The 19,817-nt window shown below is 40.7% G+C and overlaps 1 protein-coding gene across 3 annotated transcripts in view; it reads right to left on the bottom strand.

Moving 5' to 3' along the window:
• Window positions 1-10,422: 10,422 nt before the first annotated feature.
• Wrn (WRN RecQ like helicase) overlaps window positions 10,423-19,817 on the bottom strand; it is a 117,623-nt gene continuing 108,228 nt past the window's right edge. For all 3 annotated transcript variants that reach the window (XM_036166499.1, XM_036166497.1, XM_036166498.1), the window contains exons 34-36: window positions 15,416-15,618; window positions 12,529-12,634; window positions 10,423-10,641 (exon numbers count right to left, since the gene is read on the bottom strand). In XM_036166499.1, the coding sequence (XP_036022392.1) occupies window positions 10,601-10,641; window positions 12,529-12,634; window positions 15,416-15,618 (350 nt within the window). In that variant the 3' untranslated portion in view covers window positions 10,423-10,600. The remainder of the gene's footprint in view (window positions 10,642-12,528; window positions 12,635-15,415; window positions 15,619-19,817) is intronic.

Raw genomic sequence — 19,817 nt, forward strand, 5'->3', positions numbered from 1 at the left:
TGTATATATTCACCATGTGTGTGCAGTGCCTATAGCGGCCAGAAGAGGGCATCAGAAAGCCTTGAACTGGAATTACAAATAGTTGGGAGCCACCATGTGGGTGTTGGGAACTGAACCCAGGACCTCTTCAACATGTTCTCTTCACCACTGGGCCACATCTCCAGCCCATCACTCACACTTTTCTTTTTAGCATCATTATGGTACCTGTCTCGGGTAGGAATAAACCTGTCATAGTCTTAGTGGGGCATATTTTGCTTCATTTTAATGTTTGATTACAGTACAGCAGCTATTGTCATAGACAAAAGTGAGATCACTTAAGCAGCTCCAGTCTTTAGCTAGCACTAAATATGATGCAGAGGAAGACAGCAGCTCCATCAACATTCCAGGACCCTGAGAGTTCAGTCCCGATGCCTCCAGCACAGCATCTTCTCTACCTCAGCCAGGCCTTGACATTTAAGACAGACAGTTTGTATAACTTGTCCCATTGTGCAATATCTTGTGTCCTGGCAGTCATCCTGTGGCCAGAGGAGCTCTCAGAATAAAATAAAATATCATCATATGGAGAACAGGCTCCATGGAAAATATAGAGACAATTGATACACAGTATCTGTCCCAGACAGGAAAAGTAAATGAAGAGCTGTCTGGGGACATGAAGTTCCAAATATACACTGCCTCTCAACTAATTCTGAAAATGTGCTGTGAATGAAAATTACAGAGACAGGGGTAACTTTGTTCATCAAAATTCCTCACAATGGAAAAACACCTTTCTCCTAGGAATGATGGCTTTTTTACATCTTGAGGGAGAAGGCTAGGTCCATCTCTGAACATGGCCAGTAAGTACATTTGCCAAAGAAAAGGGTAAGAGCCATTTTGCTTACAGGGAAGAACCTATGACTCTCAGGAGGAAACCAGGGTAAAGATGAATAGAAGCCTCAAAGCTGGGCACAGTCTACAAACACAACCCTAGAGATCTGGGGGCCTAAGCACCTTGGGAAGCAAAGGAACATCCAAGAGATAGACCTCTTGCCTTGGGGCATGGAGCTAAAGCCTTATACATGAGTACACACCTTCCTAAAGGAAATCTGTAGGCATATTCATGTGGCTTTTAAATTCTTTCGAACCACAGTAAGTTCTCCATTCAAAAGTCTGTGTGTCAAAAATGGCAAATGATTTATTTCTAAAGAGATAAAGTATATAGTAAAAACTGAGATTAGTTTAAGGGACAAAGAAGTCATGGGGAGAGTTTCTGGTTTTCCAGGATGTGCTCTGCTGATAGGACAAGCTAATGATGTCAAGATTATTGAAGAGAGATAGGAGAGGGTGCTAGGATTATCATGTGAAGGGAGGATTTGAGACAAATTCACAGTATCATTTCACCTTCAAGAGACTGTGCATTAAAAGAACCCAACCGTATTTATTTGATAGTTTGACAAACAAAGAAGACACTAAAACTTGGTAAGGCCCAGGTGAATGACCAAACACTCGTGAACATCAAGAAAGGCCCACTATACTGCAGCACAAAACTGGGGATAATTACTCTTAAAGAAAAAACCAGTCTCCTCTTAGTAAGTGGTGAGCTTTTCTTTATTTAGACTATACTTCGTTATTTATACAACCTGCTTCTTAGTGGACAAATTAGGTGATTGCTTAGCAAATCTACTGACAGGAACATAACCTTAGAATTGAACAAAAAAACTACCTACCCAAGACTGGCTCATTGTCCTAGTTGAAAGCTGGTTCCCAGGGCCATTATCATCTTTTCCAGCAAGTTCACAGAGACGCATGATATTCTCAGGGCAGAAACGAAGAAAGAAGATGTCTTCTTATGGAATGGGTTTTCTTGAGGGAATACAGGAAGTACCAGAGGACGAACAGGAAGTACCCAAGTAAGAATGTTGAAGAAGGGACCAGATAGAAACCAGAGCATGAGTTCCAGAGTAAAGAATCAGAGACATGAGTTTGTACTGAGTTATAGAACAGCAAACACCAACCTGTGAAGAGTGAAAAGAACGCAGCCTTAACAACATCTGGAAAATGCCTGTCACCACATTGAGGTTCCTGCTTTATGTCTGACTTCTGCCAGCAGGCTCTAGGCAAGCACAGATGATGTTCTCCAACTCATAAAAGATGGGAGCTTAACTGATGGTAGCAGGGACATAAAGCTTAGCCCTAAAGGCAATTTCAGACAATTAAACATCAATCAGTATACCAAAGGGACTGCCATAGAGCCACCTCAGCTACCATGTGCCAAGTGGGAGTGCTGATATGTAGGCTTGCAATGAAGATGGGCAGGTCCATTACAGCAACTGGCGTGGCCTCCACTGACATTTCCTGCCATGATAAACACGGGAAGAAATAACTTGTCTAAGTTGTGAAGTTCAGGGCTGTCTAACTGCCTTGGTGCTTTTCACAATTAGAAATTAAACGAGGGCTGGAGGTGTGGATGTGAGGCAACTTGAAACAAGCTGGAGTTATCCAAGAAGAGCGAACCTTGATTAAAGAATTACCTCCACCAGATTGCCTGCAGGCAAACCTATGGGGCATTTTCTTGATTAATGATTGATGTAGATAGGAGGCCCTGACTCACTGAGGACAGTGACACCCTAGGTAGGTATCCTGGTGATACCAAAAAGCAGGCTGAGCAAACCCATCAGCAGCCTTCCTCCATGGTCTCTGATTCAGTTCCTGCCTGCAGATTGCTACCTTGTGTTCCTGCCTTGGCTTTCCTGATGATGCACTATATCCTGAAGCCAAATACACCCTCTCCTCTGCAGGTTGCTTTTGATCATGTTGTTTTCTAAGACAATTGCCGAGCATGTATAAGGCCCTGGTTTCAATCCTTAACACTTCAAAAATGGGGGGGGGGGGGAGAAAAGAAAGAAAAGAAAAGAAAAGAAGAGAAGAAGAACAGGATGGACTTTGGAAGGAAAGGAGAGAGGTGGGAGGGAAGAAGGGGAGGAAGGGAAGGGGAGAGAGGAAGGGAGGAAAGAAGGGCCCTCTTTAACAACTTGTAATTCGATGTTATCCTGTGATTATAGTTATCACAACCGGGGATGAGCAGCCTGCAGATGGGTTGTATCTAAGCAGAATGATATTTAAGGACATGCTCTCGCCATAAATGAACTTTTCCCTCCAAGGCAGTAGATTTGAAGACTAGAAATAATCATACAATTAAGCAAGGAGGAGCAAGCGGAGCTCTCACTCTGTCTATGAGCTTTTGGGCTGCATTTTCTGTGGTGGGGAGAGCAGGAAAGAAAATTCAAGAAGGCCCTGAGAACTGTGCATAGCCACAGTACTGTCTCACCACCAGTCAAAGGAAGATTTCCACATGAAGGCAGAGAAGTATGCGCGATTCCGCTCTGCCCAAAGGACCAGCTGAGTTAGCTTGAGATTCCTGCTGCCCAGGAATCTAAATTTCAGCTTCACTGTGGCTCACGGAACCGGGCCCAAAGTAAACAGCACTCCTTTGCCCATGAATGTGGGCACGATGATAATTTACCTGAGCTTAGAGCCTCTGAAAGCTCTGGGGTGCTCTGTGGACACAGAGAAGGCACATTACGCAGACCAACGGGCAGAAGAAAATCCATAACTGCACACTGCTTTAAATCCCTCCTGTTATTCTCAGAAACAAAATCAATTATTGGCAAGCCAAGGGCAGCCTTAGAACCAGAAGCATTCACTTTTTATCTCCCCACAAATCAATAATTATCTCTATCTCGTTCTGATTTTTTTCCCCCACAAATGAACCTTGCAGTAAATTCTCAGTAAAGTCAGAGTCCAAATTCCTGAATCTTAAAAGACACAGACAACCGCATAAGTCCAGGATGTGATTCTATTTGTGTGTCTTTGTGCGTGTGGTCAGCTGACCAGTGAAGAACCCCACAGGGAATTCAAATACTGATTCGGTATTACCCTGGTCTGAGGTTATCAAGGTTGTTTTGCACAAGAATAAAAGGGCAGTACTCAAAAAGAAAGGTAAAGTTAATGTTTGCTTCTTCTTTTCTTCTAAAGGTGGGATTACCTAGCTTTTCACAGTAGTAAGTGGTTTTTTTCCCCTTCCATTTTAAAATTAATTTAGGTATAATTATAAAACCACACATGGTTCCTGTGGCCCTTTGTGGTAACATGGGCCATGGACATCAACACAGACCCCAGCTACAGCGGGACCACGGACCCATACATAGCCCCTGCAGCAGCAGCTTGGGCCTAAATGTCACAATGGCCCTGGTGGCAGCGCAGGTAACCCAGATAAACATGGACCAGGCGACAGCATAGCCCTCTGATCCCAACATGGTCTCAGGTGACCAACCAGACCCAGGGCATCCACACAGCCCTTGGTGGTAACATGGACATCAACTCAGACCCTGGTTGCTGTAGGGCCATGGACCCATACAGGGCCCTTGGCAGCAGCCCCAGCCTGTACATCACCCTAGCTGCAGGTGGCAAGCAAGCAACCCACCTCAGCCTGCTCCTCACCATCTTTGCTTCTTCAGCTCTGCCTCTTTCCACAGCGTATAGACCACTCTGCTTCTCTTTTTCTCCATCATGTACTTGCTCCTCCTAACGGCAACAGGCAGGCCTGTGGATGTCTTCAGCTAGCCCGGACTGTGAAGACCAGCCTGGCCCCTGGGTGTCTTTCACCTGCTTGAACTGAGTGGCACCTGGCAGGCCTGTGGATGCCTTCAGCCAGCCTGCATAGGTATATTTTTTATTATAAATGTATAAAAAAAGAAAGAAAGCAATATAAAACTAGTGGAATATTGTCACAGTTTTTTTTTTTTGTAAACAAAGGCATCAAGCAAATGATGCTGCCAGAGCCAGCATCAACATTTAAGGAATTCATGATGTCAGCAATGGTTTAATCCACTGGCCCTTAGGGAATTCAGTCTTCCTTCTTTTTTGTTTTTTTCATTGACAAAAAAAATTTCACACATTATATTCTGATCACACTTTTCCCTTCCCCCAACTCCTCCCAAATTTTCCCACCTCCCTACCCACTCAACTCCATGGCCCTTGTTTCTCTTTCTAAAAGACAGCAACAAATAACAAGAAACTCATACACACACACACACACACACACACACACACACACACACACACACCACAAATCTGGAAACCAAAACACCCAAGCAAAATATCAATAAGATAAAAAAAACAAAATAGCCAAGCAAAGCCACATGAGAAAAAAAAGTCTGTAGACATACTATTGAGGTAATTTCGTGTTGGTCATCTAAGAGCAGGTCACTCCTGAGCACAGGACCTACCCAAAAGAATGGTTCACATACTCAGTGAGACTCTATTGAAGAAGACTAATTTTTCCTTTGCTGGCAGGTACCAATTGCAGATGGCTTCTTGGTTGGGGGTGGAGCTTGGGTCCACCTCCCATCTCAGTGCTGGAACCATTAAGCCACAAGGCAGTAGGTTGCGTTATGGTATTTGCATACTCTCACATGATTTCACTTAGTTCTTATTCATTTTATTCCCCTCTTTCATTCCTCATTTATTCCCATCCCCTTCCCCACAATGCCAATGCCTCCAACAGTCCTTTCTTCTGTTTTCATATCACATACATCTAATTACTCTGTCTGCAGTGAACAATCTGTCTATTTTGTATATTTTTTTGCATTTATTCATAGTAAGTCAAGATTTTGAGGACTTCCATGTTTCTCTACACCATTTCCATATCCAAATGACCCACCACAAGTACTGAACACAGGTCCATTTTCTTTTTTCTGCTTGTCACATTTGCTCTTCGGTGAGTGTATGGTGGACTACAGCAGGCTATAAATTTAAATTTTTGAGTCCCCATTTTCCACACCAGAAAGGAGTATACCATGCTCATCTTTTCCTCTCGATTTTCAGTTTTGTACTAGATAAGTGATCACATTGATAAGTGGATTGACCCAAACCAAATTAAGACCCAAAAATGATCCCGCTTTTCCTACAAACCACATTACCTGAAATTGCCAATTTTGACCAGCAGATGGTGGTCTTGAACCAGTGTGGTAAAAGGCTAACTAGTTTGGCCAGTGTGAAAACAAGCCAAAGCAAATGAATAACTTAAGACAACATGGGCTCACACATTCTTAAAGGATGCTTAAAATAGTATAAAACTCAAATGAGTCAATGAAAATAATAAATTATTACTACCAAAACGGGGGCGGGGGGCTTTTCAAGGCCTTCTCAGGAAGGCTTGCAGAGCCCCAGGTAATGATGCTGCCTCCTGTCTTAGTCAATACTCTGTCTTGGTTTGAAGATCCACAATCAGCTATGATAAGCCTCGAGAGAATTAAAAGTAATGCATACTTCAGACTGAGATTTAATGGAGATCCACTTTATGAACCAGAATGTTTCATGCAAACAACCGATTACTCTGATTATTTTGGTAACTCCTGCAATGTCCATCCCTCTCTATTTTTCTTGTTGTTGTTCATCAAAAAGCATGACCTTGGTACACTGAGAAATCTAGCTGAGCGTCCCTAAACGTCAAAACTGTCTAACTGACCCATGGACATCAAGCTGGTAGGCGACCTCCCGATTCTTTTCTCCTGCAGTTTTCCTATAGAAAGGATGACAATAGCTCCTATTCACTGTTCACAAGCACATTGTTCTCCAAATGCCCCAAGCCTGTTTCCTCTCTTATACAATGGTTTTCATGAGAGGCTTATCGTGGACTGATGTGCTCAAGGCTGGAGTCACAAGTCACAATTAACCCTCACAGCTCTGCAGAGTCTCCCCTCACCCAGTGTGAACTATGCATGCGCTTACTCTCTCTAAGGGGAACCCTTTTGCTTTTCCTCTGGTCACTACTGTGTCCCTGGCTCCAGAACTAGGTTCTGCACACAGTAAGCACTTGATAAATGTGTTAGGCCAACTAAGAGCCAGAATCTGCCTTGAAATGAGTTCACTTCAGGCTGCTGGCACAGACTTCTGGCTGAGCACAACTAGAGACAGGGAGCAGGTCCATGGTGATGTCCACGGTGTCTGTGAGACAGGCTGCCTTACTCTGGACAACAAGATACTACTGTCTTTTCTGGAAGATGCCCCTACAGTTACAAGGGAGTAACAACTGCAAGAGGGACAGATTGTTTGCTTATGTTTGAGACGGGGTCCACTCTTGCTCCTCCTACCTCCAGCTCCCAAGGGCTGATATTCCATCCATCCATCGTCTACTATGGCCCGCTCTGACTCCTGTTAAACAGTCTATCTAGACACATTGTATCTAGTCCCAGTAATAGCTCTAAACATTACCATGTATATCAATGAGGCTTAGAGTTTCTAAGTGATTTACCCAATCGCCTAGCTAATAAATAGCAGGGCTCTGGACTCTATAGTATATGTCGCTGATGGCTAGGGTTATACACGGAAGCGTTTGTGGTCCGTGTGATTTGAGACTAGATGTGACCCAGATATCTCAACAGAAGTAAGACCTATGGCTAGATAGACTTGTAAAGATGATTAAGGGTCCTTATGCCTCCACAGCTGAAACAGCTCTGGCTAGATCCTATAGCTCGTGGATACTCCCATTCATTCATTCATTCATTCATTCATTCATTCAACATTTTCTGGTTTCCTGCCTGGGGTTACTCTTCTCTAGGTGGCAGACACAGCTATAGACAAAACAGACAAAAATCACTCCTCCTCCTGTTGAATTTATATTCTCGTGGAACACCACACAGAAATACATGTAGCTGGAGTTTTTCTCTTCAGCTCCCACCAAGCCCCGGCAGTCCCGCAGTCCACTTATAAAATAAACACACAGACTCTTATATAATTTAAACTGTTTGGTCTAATGGCTAAGGCTTCTAGCTCTCTAGTTCTTACATCTTAAATTAACCCATTTCTATAAGTCTATACCTTGCCACATGGCTCGTGGCTTACCAGTATCTTACATGCTGGTACTCATGGCAGCAGCTGGCAGCGGCTCTTCTCTCAGCCTTCCTGTTCCCAGAATTCTCTTCTCTGCTTGTTCTGCCTATACTTCCTGCCTAGCTACTGGCCAATCAGCATTTTATTTATACAGAGCGATATCAACAGCAAATACATTGAGCACAACTTCGGGTATATTGGAAGTGGGATGTACTGTTTGGTAAATTGGAACAGTTAAGAGACTACAGTGCACTATGATGTTAAATAAATCAAGATCATGTTGTTTTGTTGTAACAGGGCTTGGGAGGGGAGCCAGGGTCTTCAGTGTACTGGGCAGTGCTGGGATCGGAGCCACGGTCTTCAGTGTACTAGGTGAGTTCCCTGCCACTTTGAACAAATGAGAAGGACTGAGGACTTTGCCATAGACGACAGAAAGTCTTGTAAGAGGAAAGAACAGCCAGTGGGGACAATACTGCCAGCTTGGGCATCTTCAGGAACAGTGTCAGATGAACTAAGAGATAACAGACAAGCAGATCCCACAAGGCATTGTCTGTCCTGCAGGAGCTTCATTTCAAGGATGTTCAATCCTGGGCAATGGTGTTGCACATCTGCAATCCCAAAACTCAAATCACAAGTTTGAAGCAAGCTTAAAGGCCACATGATAGTCTCAAAAAAAAGGTCAAAGGAACTGCTGTTCAAATTAGCAGAAAAATGTATTCCCTATCAAGCAATATGAAGTCAGTTAAATAATTCATAGTATACCCATATAACAAGTAATATACTGTAATAGTTTTCAAAACATCTTGTAAGACACTACATATTCTTAAAAATAGAGCATCCTAAAGAGCTTTTATTAATGTGGTTTACATCATTAACATTTACCATTTTAGAAACTAAAAGTGAGAATTCTCAACTTTGATGAAATACTTTCAATTTTTTGAGAATTTCATACATGAGTGTTCAGTTTACATTTCCACCCCTCCCCACCCTGCCTCCAGCCTCCCCAGTGTCCTCCTGCAACTCGCTCTCAAATACATGACCCCTTCTTTAATTACTGTTATACATGTATACACATGTATATATGAAATCCATTTAGTGTTGCTTTTAGGTTCAGGGCTGACCACTTTGGATTGCATAACCTATTAGAAAGATGGACCCTAGAAGACTCAATGCCTTCTCTCAGCAGCCACTGATCACCTATGGTTCTTCCTCTAGAGGTGGGGCCTTGTGAGATTTCCGCCATCAGTGTTGGCATGTCAACTGGTCATGTCACTATGCCGGTCTTGTCTAGGTGACTGAATCATTGAGATTTCATGGATGTAGCTTTCACGTCATATACAGAAGTCACTATCCCACAGCAGAAGTCCTGGTTCTCTGGCTAACACAATCTTCCTATCCTCTCTTCCACAATGTTCCTTGACCATGAAGGGATTGTGTTGTAGATGTTTGGTTGGGTGTTGGGCAACCCAAGGTAAGTTCTCCACATTTTGACCAGTTGGGGGTTTCTATAATGGTCTGTGCTGCAAAAAAGACGCTTCGTTGATGAGGGGATAAGTGTTTAGAATGAAGTTACAAGTTTTACTGGATTAGGAAGCAGCAGCAGTAGGCTCTCCTCTAGGGTCCATGAACTCATCAGCCATAGGTAGTTGTCTAGGTTTACAGTACTAGATATGAATTCCCTCCAACTAAGTGGGCTGTAAGCTCAACTAGACAGCTGTTGGTTACCCCTGAGATATAAGTATCACTACTGGACCTTGGGGCTCTCTTGCCACACTGATCATAGTCGTGGTTCACAGGCTTTACAGATGGCTACAACTACTGATTGCTTTTCTTTCTTGACAGTCTGCATAACATCTTCCTGCACTATGAGAAGAGCCAGTCCTCAGGGAGGGGCTTCCATGTCAGTTCCAGTGGGGTTTCTCCAAACCCTGTGCCTGAAGTATGGTGTCTTCAGCAACAGGCTCTTACCTTCAGGTTTCCAGAGGCAACCAAGGCTGCAGGCAGGCAGGAGCCTGTACTGTTTGGGGAAGACTCTTGGACTTCCCTGACCAACAACTTGAAGGGAGGTTTTTCATACTTAGCATGGGAGATTTTGTGAGTAGTCTATTGTTACTTAGGGGAACATTTTTACCCAAGGTAGCATAACTTTATTTTACCACCAACCCCCCCCCCCCACACACACACACAAACACATACAGCCAAGCCAGCCTGTTCTACATTGTGAGCTCTGAGCCAAACAAGGCTATATCGAGACCCTGTCTGAAGAAACCAAACCAAGCCCAATTATACATAGATATGTATTTTTAAATAAACATAAAATAACATATGGTTAGTGTCAGTTTCCCTCTCCTTCTGGGTTGTTCTTCCTCCCCCTCTGCAGTTAAAGTCTCTGCCTTGTTCTTCCGATTTCCCTTCACAGCACCTGTGCTATCCCCCCCCCCCCACCCCATCCCCAGGCTCCTTCTTCAACACCCTCATGGTTGCTTTTTACTTTCCTGGTTTCTGCAGTTACTCAGTATATGTGCAGTTTCAAAGATATATACTCAGATCGGAGAGGTTTTCCAAAGATTTATTGACTCATTTAAAAATAGCCATAGTAAACCAGTTACATTTGAACAAAAATACTGCTCCTTTTAAAAACACATTTTCATGAAAGCTTGTCCAGGATGGCACTGTTTCACTTCTGTAATGTTCTCATTGTGTGAGTGAGTTTCGGGAAGAGGCTGAGGTCCTAATCTTCCGCAGCCAGTCTATTTGGACACGCTGCTTGGCCTGAGGTATAGCAGGAAAACCCAAATTCATACAAATACGTAGTTGGAAAAGACAGGACATTTTAATAGCTTTTCAAATAACAGTAGCTATACCCAAACCATAGATGTTTCTTAAAGATTATTTTTGGTGTGTAATAGGAAACGAGAGTCATCAGCTTTTCATTCTCGGTTACATTGAGACTTACTGGTCCCTTTTCCACCTCCACTGGGTTACTTAGATGTTCCAGATAGAGAAAAATCTTTAGATAGTATCAAAAAATCATGTGTTTACTTTATTCATCTCATTAGAAAAGTCTTCAGGTCAAGAAAAGCTGCCTAGGTTTCTAGTGAAGGATACAAGTTCACCAAGATTGTAAATTCTACTAGAAATTTCAGTTTTATTACTGAGAATAAATACTGGTAAGTAATTCTTTAAAGCAACAGGCTAACTTCATTTAGTCTGGAGAAAAAGTCTAACTAAATAACCAGATCTAAAGAACCAAGCATAATTTTTGCCAGCAAATTTTTGCTTTTCAATTTCATATATATAAAAAAGAATCTATCCAATTCAATTCATAGTTCCAATAATTAAGCAGGGGTTTTCCTACAGATGGCCACTGCACCCAGCATGAAGTTCAAGGCCATAGTAACAGCAACTCGTGTGTTGGAGAAATACATGTTAAGGCACAGAAAAATAGAAGTAACTAGAGAACGTCCGTGACATAGTCAATGGGAGCTACCTTCTGTAATAGGAAGCAGAAGAATGAGAACATGGGGATTTTTATGTTTTAAGTATAGTTGGAGTTTTATAATAAGATTCATTCACATATTACGGTTATAACAAATTAAGAAAATGAATATATAAAACTTTGGCAGGTTACAAAAAGCAGCTTTTGATTATCTCCTAATGGAAGTTTTCTTTGAACTACTCTGAACTCAAGCATGTATTTCTTCTGTTTTAATAACAGTCCATTTCTATTTACAAAAGAAGTTATTCAAAGGCTGAGAATAGATTCAAAAGCTATATGGTGAGCTGCTTAAAGTTAAATAACACAAGTTTACCCAGAACAGAGTCGAGTTTTAAATTCTTTTTTCTTTTTTCTTTTTCTTTTTCTTTTTTTTTAACTGGAGCTGAGGATCGAACCCAGGGCCTTGTGCTTGCTAGGCGAGTGCTCTACCACTGAGCTAAATCCCCAGCCCCGAGTTTTAAATTTTTAAGTTCTTTGAGAAACATAAGACATACATGTTTTGGCATCTTCAAACATTGAAGCACTCACAGTAAATAAAGAAATGAAAATTAAACATATTTAATATTCAGTATGGAGGACATTGCTTTACTTGAGAAATAGTAGACATTCTGTAAAAAATGCACAGTATTTAGTGGCTTTTGTGCCTGGAATCCTTTCAGCACTTCCCCCATCTACCTGGAAGCCAGTGTGTCACTTACTGGTCAGGGACACTGATGTTGTCTGGCAATGCACATACGGGCATCTGCACAGGGAAGTAAGGACCATCTGTAACATGGGCCTGCTATCTTCATTCACAGGACACCATCTTGGCAACTTAAGACCGCTTCACATCAATCAGTACACAACCTCTCCCCGTTCTCTATGTCAAAGAAACAACCTACGTTTCCCACGTCCAGTACTGTGGGAAGCAGAGCGACTGAGACATGAGACAGAGGCAAGGGCTCTGAAGGGAAACCCAACGTCGCACTCCAGGTTGTATTTGGGTCTTAGACATTCAGATGCCTTATCTCAACTACTAACGGGCAATTAAAGACGCCAGCTGCTCAATGTTTCAGTGCGTTTTACTTTAGACCTTAAGAAATTTAAAGTTAAAATATTTCTTTTCATTCTTTACAGGAATAAAGACAGTGGGACACACAAGTCATCTTAACTAAAAAGACCTTTCTTTTTGGTCTTGGCCACTGATGAGCTGCCCATCTCAGCTGAGGGCACACTTCCTTTGGTAAACCACTCTGGTAATTTTCTCTTTGACGCTTCAGATGACATCTATAGAAAACAGAGAGACAAAGAAATATTCATACAATGGAAAAAAGAGCTGTAAAGGTAACCCAGACATCCTGAATAATTCTCCTCAGCCAAACAAAATGAAATAGAAATATCTATAGAATTCTTGTGGGGGGTGAAAAAAATTCTAATAAATAAAATAAAATAAATAAAAGAGAAAAAATTACGTTTCCTTCAGCATTTACTTAAAATTCCATTACCATCCACTTTAAAGATGATTTGTTATTACTATTAGAATGTGTGTGTGTGAGTGTGTGTGTGTGTGTGTGTGTGTGTGTGTGTACACTACATATAGTACAACACCCATGTGGAAGTGAGAGGCATCCTTCAAGGGTCCTTTCTTTGCTTTCTAGCATGTTGCTATGCTGTGTACTCCATGCTAGCTAGCCTACAAACTTCTAGGCATTTTTCCTGCCTCTGCCTCCCTGTCACCATAGGAATGCTGGGATTCCAAATGCATGCCACTGTATCTGCCATTTTCACATGGGCTCTAGGAATCAAACGCAACCATCAGCCTTGCATAGGCAAAAGCTTTTATCCACTGAACATCCCACTGGCTTCACTATTGTCTTTCAACAAACTCAAGTTCAGGCACTAATTGGCTCAGTAAAAAACTGGACATTATTTTTGATCTACATAGTATGACATGTTTATTTCAGGTTGATCACAGTGGTGAATTTAGGCTAACACTCATCTGGCATGCACAAGGCCCCAAGTCTAAGAGCTTTTAAAGAAAACAATTTAAAAAAAAAACAATTTCAAAAGATGATGAATGTGATGCCCTAGGAAGGCATACACATACACATGTACACACAGAGTTTATTGAGCACATGAAAAAGGAAACAGGTTCCAACACGCATGGTAGCCGAAGGCCAGTAGACTGACTCAGTCACGGCTCCTTGCAGAGTGGCCAGGAAGCAACAAACACTCAAATATACTCACTGGATAAATGAAAAAAAAAAATCTTTGCTTTGTAAACTGCTTTGGGAATTTCCTGATGACCACAGATCCCCTTCTCAGAAAAAGAACAAGTTATACACATGCATAACACTCTGCATGTGACTTTAGGGTCTCGTCTATCAAAATCCTTAGCCCTGGTCAAAAGTCCTTGAAAAAAATATAATAACACAAAAGGGATGTTTTGTGCTATACCATCTGCACATGAAGAAACAAACAAAAATAACTATTTGAAGTAGGTAAGTGCTCTACAAACCTACAACGGTACAAATATGAGTATGACGCGGAGTCACTAGAGCCTGAGAATAAAAGCGCAGAAATCATGCTAATAAGAATACTCTTTAGAGCCGGCGGTGGTGGCGCACGCCTTTAATCCCAGCACTTGGGAGGCAGAGCCAGGGGGATCTCTGTGAGTTCGAGGCCAGCCTGGGCTACAGAACGAGATCTAGGACAGGAACCAAAACTACACAGAGGAACCTTGTCGCAAAGAAAAAAAAAAAAGAATACTCCTTAGAACTTAGCCAAGTTAATTTACTTACCGGATGGATGCATTTAAAGGCTTTTATAATAAGGTAGCATAATTTAAGTAAAATGTGCCTAAGGTATAATTTATATCATTTCAAGAACGATGACTTTATATGCTTTATTAATTACTTTCTATATTTTATTGTGTTTTCTGCCTTTAAAAGGTTTCAAAATATTCACAGGTAAGGAAAAAAAAAGCCAAAGGTAATTAGGAAAAGGAATTGTATATTGAAATTCATATTGAATATTAAAATATTAACATTTTATGCTTAAGGAAACAAGGTAATACCCAAAGCTAACTAAAGTAGAGAATTTTAAAGGACCAATTTAATTTTTTAAAAAATCAGTTCTCTTTATTTTTACACTATTGAGAAGAATAAGAGCCCAGTGCTGGAAACCCTATAGAGATTACTGTAGTGCTAAAATGTAGAGCCTCATTTCTAACACAAGTGTTAACATCTACAAGCTACCGTACCAAGCTTGCTGTGGGAGAGCTAGAATACTTTCAGTGAGTTATGAAAAGCTCAGAATTTATTTATCTACTATCAGCATGTCATGTAGACCCTGAAGGTATCAAAGGTCAAACCTGCAAATTCATAGTCACACCAGAGAATGATTTGTTCTCTGGTTCTTTTTGTTTTGTTTTGTTTTTTTGTTTTTCAAGACAGGGTTTCTCTGTGTAGCTCTGGCTGTTCTGGAACTTGCTCTGTAGACCAGGTTGGCCTCAAACTCATGGAGATCTGCCTGCCTCTGCCTCCAGAGTGCTGGGATTAAAGGTGTGCACCACCACCACCCAGCTAGCAAAAATGTCATTTTTAAAGCATTTTAATATCATCTAACATAACACTGAATGTATATTTTTTCTAACTATACAAAAGACTCCCTATGTTATGCTCATAACCATAACTATCCACCTGTAGAGTACAATCTTCATACCAGAACACGAGAATCAACTTGTGGGAAGCATTTATCATCAAATTTGTCTTCACTTCCATAAACCATGTATGTTGTCATGATACACAAAGCTAACTTCATTAACTACATCTCTAAATGAGGTGTATTTCTCCAGATCACAAAGCCAACACAGGTAAAATTTAAGCTGAGATTCTACCCAATAAATTATACTTCCCTTACTTTCTTTTTAAAAACAGCTTTTCTTATATATTTTGAAAAGCAAAGGGAACAGCACACACAGATTTATATATTACAACAGATCAAAGTGTATCCACCAAGCATGCATGCAAAGAGACACTTTGTAAACACCCTACTTGTAATTGATACCTTGCTATCAGTGGCTGCGTCCTTGCTTTTCTTAAAGCTCTCACAGCTCTCTTCAGAGCTGGAGAAACATCTCTTTCTGTTGGGGTCGCAAGAAGGCTGGCTTCTGCTGTAACCACTCTCAAGGGTCTCAATTACCATGTGGATAAGGTATGTGTCGATGTTTTCAGGAACTAACATTCTAATGAGTTTAACTTTATACATATCTGCAAAAGATAAGAAAGCCAGACCAACACAAGTTAAGGAAAACATTTAGAAAACTATGAGGTGAACATGATGCAACACTTTATACAAAGGAAGAAAACTGCCCAAATGGTAACATCGTTAAGGGAAATAGAGTAACATCACGGTTTCCCCCAAATAACTCCTCCCAAGCCCTTAGCTCCAGAACAGGTCAATATTAAGGATGCTACATAGTCATTCTTTAAGTTGTCTTTTGAGAATAAAAACAACCATGCATAGACCCTTTGTTAAAGGAAACTGTGCTTCAATTTCCAAATGCTGGTTACAAATTAATTTCTCTTAAAAATTTATTCTTGAGGCTGGAGACATAGCTCAACAGTTAAGAGCCCACATTGCTCTTACAGAGGATCCAAGTTTAGTTCCCAGCACTCACATCAAGTACTTAAACCACCTGTAATCATAATTCTGGCTGCAGGGAATCTTATGCCCTCTTCTGGCCTCTGCAGAGACCTGCACTCATGTATCATGTATGCATGAATTCTCTCTCTCTCTCTCTCTCTCTCTCTCTCTCTCTCTCTCTCTCTCACACACACACACACACACACACACACACACACACACAAATTCGTTCTTTTAAAAATTACTCTTGCTAGGCTTGGTGGCACAAGCCTTTAATTCCAGCTCTCAGAACGCAGAGGCAGGCAGATCTCTGTGAGTTCAAGGCTAGCCTGGTCTACAAAGTAAGTTCCAGGACAATCAAGGATATTACACAGAGAACACTGTCTCAAAAACAAAACAAAACAAAAAAAAATTACTCTTAAACTATAAGTAATTGATACTTGTGAACAATATTCTAAGATAATTACATCAATAATACATAGCATAACAAACCACATCAGTTACATAAAATGGTTATCATAGGTGAATTTTCTGGGAGACTATGTTCATCATGATATTGTTTTAATAAAGAATTGGAGATGTACAGTGCTCAAAGTCAACCCTGTTGTATAGGACAGAACACCAGTGACAGAACTCTGTCACAGGATTTTGCTTTCAGAATCAAGGAGCTCACATGTGTGGTGGCAACACACTTAACTCATGTTGTATCAGTCAGTCACATTTATACACCGTGGAGGATCTCCTACAGATAAACTACTATATGTCCTCTCCTTTCCATGTCATACTCCTCTTCAAGGTCAAGTAGAAGAAAACTAAGCAACCCAGAACCTACTTATTCATCTCCACTTAGTTTATAAAACACATCAAGCATTCCTGACACTCAATTCAACTCAGTGATCAGAAACCAAGAAACTCTCGGATGACACCTTGAAAACATGAATTTAAAATGTTGATATTTCCAGGTTTATTTCTTCTTTTCTCCCAAAGACGGTGGCTTGGCTTTGCTCAAGGACGCATCCAAAACAGATTTTTTAAGGCACAAATAAAAATTATAAATAACTAACAAGGAGTCGTGCAGTTGGCTATTTATATACATTACAGGTTTAAGACTGGTGCTAAGCATAGTCTTAGAAAGGACTATGCACTGAATATGCACCAAAATCATTAATGAGATTAACATGTCAACCCAATTAAAATGGTATTTGTTCTGGGGTCGATGCAACATTGTGATTATCATAAAAGTCCCACCAGCGCCGAGCAGTACTCTGCTCTGTGCACACAGCAGGCTTGACTGTGAGCCCCCGTTGTCTTCCATTTTTCTTTACCATTATGCTCTGATGAACATGATAGTACATGCTTTTTTTTTCCATATCTCTGGATTGCTCGGAGTGGGGTTGCTGGTTCCCAGGTTAGATACACTGCAGTTTGACGTACACTGGTCAATTACCTCTAAATTGTGCTGTATCTAATACTATAGCCATTAACCAAGTACATGCTGTTGAACATCTGGAATTAACTCAAATTAATTATTAAATTTAAAAACCAATACCATACCAGTCCATTTTGTTCAACTTCAAAGTTTATGAAATCTAAATACGAATCAGTATTTTTTTGATGTTGCTGTTTTCTCTTCTAGCCCAAGCTGGCCGTGAACTCACTGTGTAGATAATAAAGACCTTGAGCTACTAATGTTCTTGGCTCCATTTCTCAAGCTCTGGGATTAACCCATGCACCAGCACACTATCTAAAGTATTTCCAATTAAACTTTAGCATCAGAAGACATGTTATAAACATAAAATGCCTGACTGAAAAGGCTTACTAGAGAAAAAAATTGTAAAATAGCTTGCTAAGAACTTTAGATTAATTGAACATTGAAATTATATTTTAGTATACAGATTAAAACTATTATTAAAATTAATTGTATCTATTTAGTTTTTAATGTAGACATTAGAAAATTAAGTTGTCCTTGTGGTTATCATTATATTTCTTTTGGGTAGTGCTGTTCCAGAGAAGTCACTGAATTTTCCCATTTTTCAATCAATTAATATAACTAACTATACTGTATTATATTCATTTTCTTCTGTGAGTTATTAAAATTAGATAATGAAAATACACATCCTTAATTTTATGGTGTAAGTATAGTATTTAAACTATTTTTTTAGAAAATAATCAAAATACTAAACTATAATAATATTATACTAAGGTTATTTGAAAAGAATCTTACTTCATTTTTGAATAAAATTTACTTCTAAAATTGAAAATATGTTAAAAAGCTACAGCACACAAACCTTTACCTCTAGGTTAACTACTGAGAGTGATGGTATACATAGACTTTGTATGACTGTACATGTCACTGGTATTTTACACACTTCTGCAGGCATGTTCTGTCTTTAAGCAACTACTATCTTGAAGACATCCTGCACGACGGCTTGGTCACTTGTATTAACTCTACCTCCTGCCACGCCCCCTCCTGCATATCCCGGAACTTGAACGGTAGCAATGGCTGTACCCATCTGGTGCTTTAACAAGGTCGGGTCACCCCTTTGTGGAAGCTACCCTCAATTTTCCAGTTCCATGCACATAAGGAATCGGAGAAATTATTCCAAGTATTATCTAGGTACCTAATTAAATAGCTTACTTATCTCTTTTTTATATAAATATTTTCATTTTATAATTAATTTAATTTTGCATATCAGCCACAGATTCCCCTGTCCTCTCTCCTCCCACCCTCAGCCTCCCCCCCCCAGCCCACCCCCCAGCCCACCTCCTCCAAGGCAAGGTCTCCCCTGGGGATTCAGCTCAAACTGGTAGATTCAGTTGAGGCAGGTCCAGTCCCCTCCTCCCTGCACCAAGGCTGAGCAAAGTGTCCCTGTGTAAGCCCAAGGTTCCAAACAGCCGGCTCATGCACTAAGGACAGGTCCCGGTCCCACCGCCCGGGGCCTCCTAAACAGTTCAAGCTCATCAACTGTCTCACTTATCCAGAGGGCCAGGAGTTCCATGGAGGCTCCTCAGCCATTGGTTCACAGTTCATCATACAAGCATAGTTAAGATACTCAAGGTAACAAAAGAAGTTTGAAATTATATAAACATAGACAAACTAATAAAAAAGTCACAAAATCATAAAAACACAAAGTTACAGAGTGAAAAATCTAGATGGGAAACAAGAGTGCACAAAAATAAGATTTCAATTCACAATTACTCTGTTTTTGAGTTACTATTATAAAAGTACAGAAAAAATTTCAATTTGGGATTGTGTAAAATTTCAATTTCAAACAAACTTGTTCATAAAAATACTGAAATAGTTTAAAAGTTACAAAGTTGGTCCTCCCTATGCATACATACACTGAGAACACTAAATAGACCTTGAGAGCTTGTTTGGAAGTGTCTAGCAGGGGAGCACAGCTACTCGTATACCCTTGACCGAAGGCCGGTCCTCCTCTATTCGGGGAAGGTCGTCCTCTTCGACCAAGCGTGCAGCTTCGGGAGGGATGCACATGGATTTAGCTCAGTGGTAGAGTGCTTGCCTAGCAAGCGCAAGGCCCTGGGTTCAATCCTCAGCTCCCCCCCAAAAAAGAACACTAAATGGACTCAGTAGCTTCTGTTTGTGGGGTGTATGTGTGCACGTGTGCATGTGCACATATGTGTAATGACAATCATTGAAGAAGAGGTCTTGAATTTGAGATGGGATGTAAGAGACGGCAATGAACTGGATAGGAGGGGGGGAGTAGAAGTGATGTAAAAACAGTATTTGTGTATGAAATCCTCAAAAATGAAAAATGGATTTAAAAATTAATCTTCTAACATCAGAAATGGAAATTACTAA

Source organism: Onychomys torridus, chromosome 17 (assembly GCF_903995425.1).
Source record: "Onychomys torridus chromosome 17, mOncTor1.1, whole genome shotgun sequence".
Lineage (NCBI taxonomy): Eukaryota > Metazoa > Chordata > Mammalia > Rodentia > Cricetidae > Onychomys > Onychomys torridus.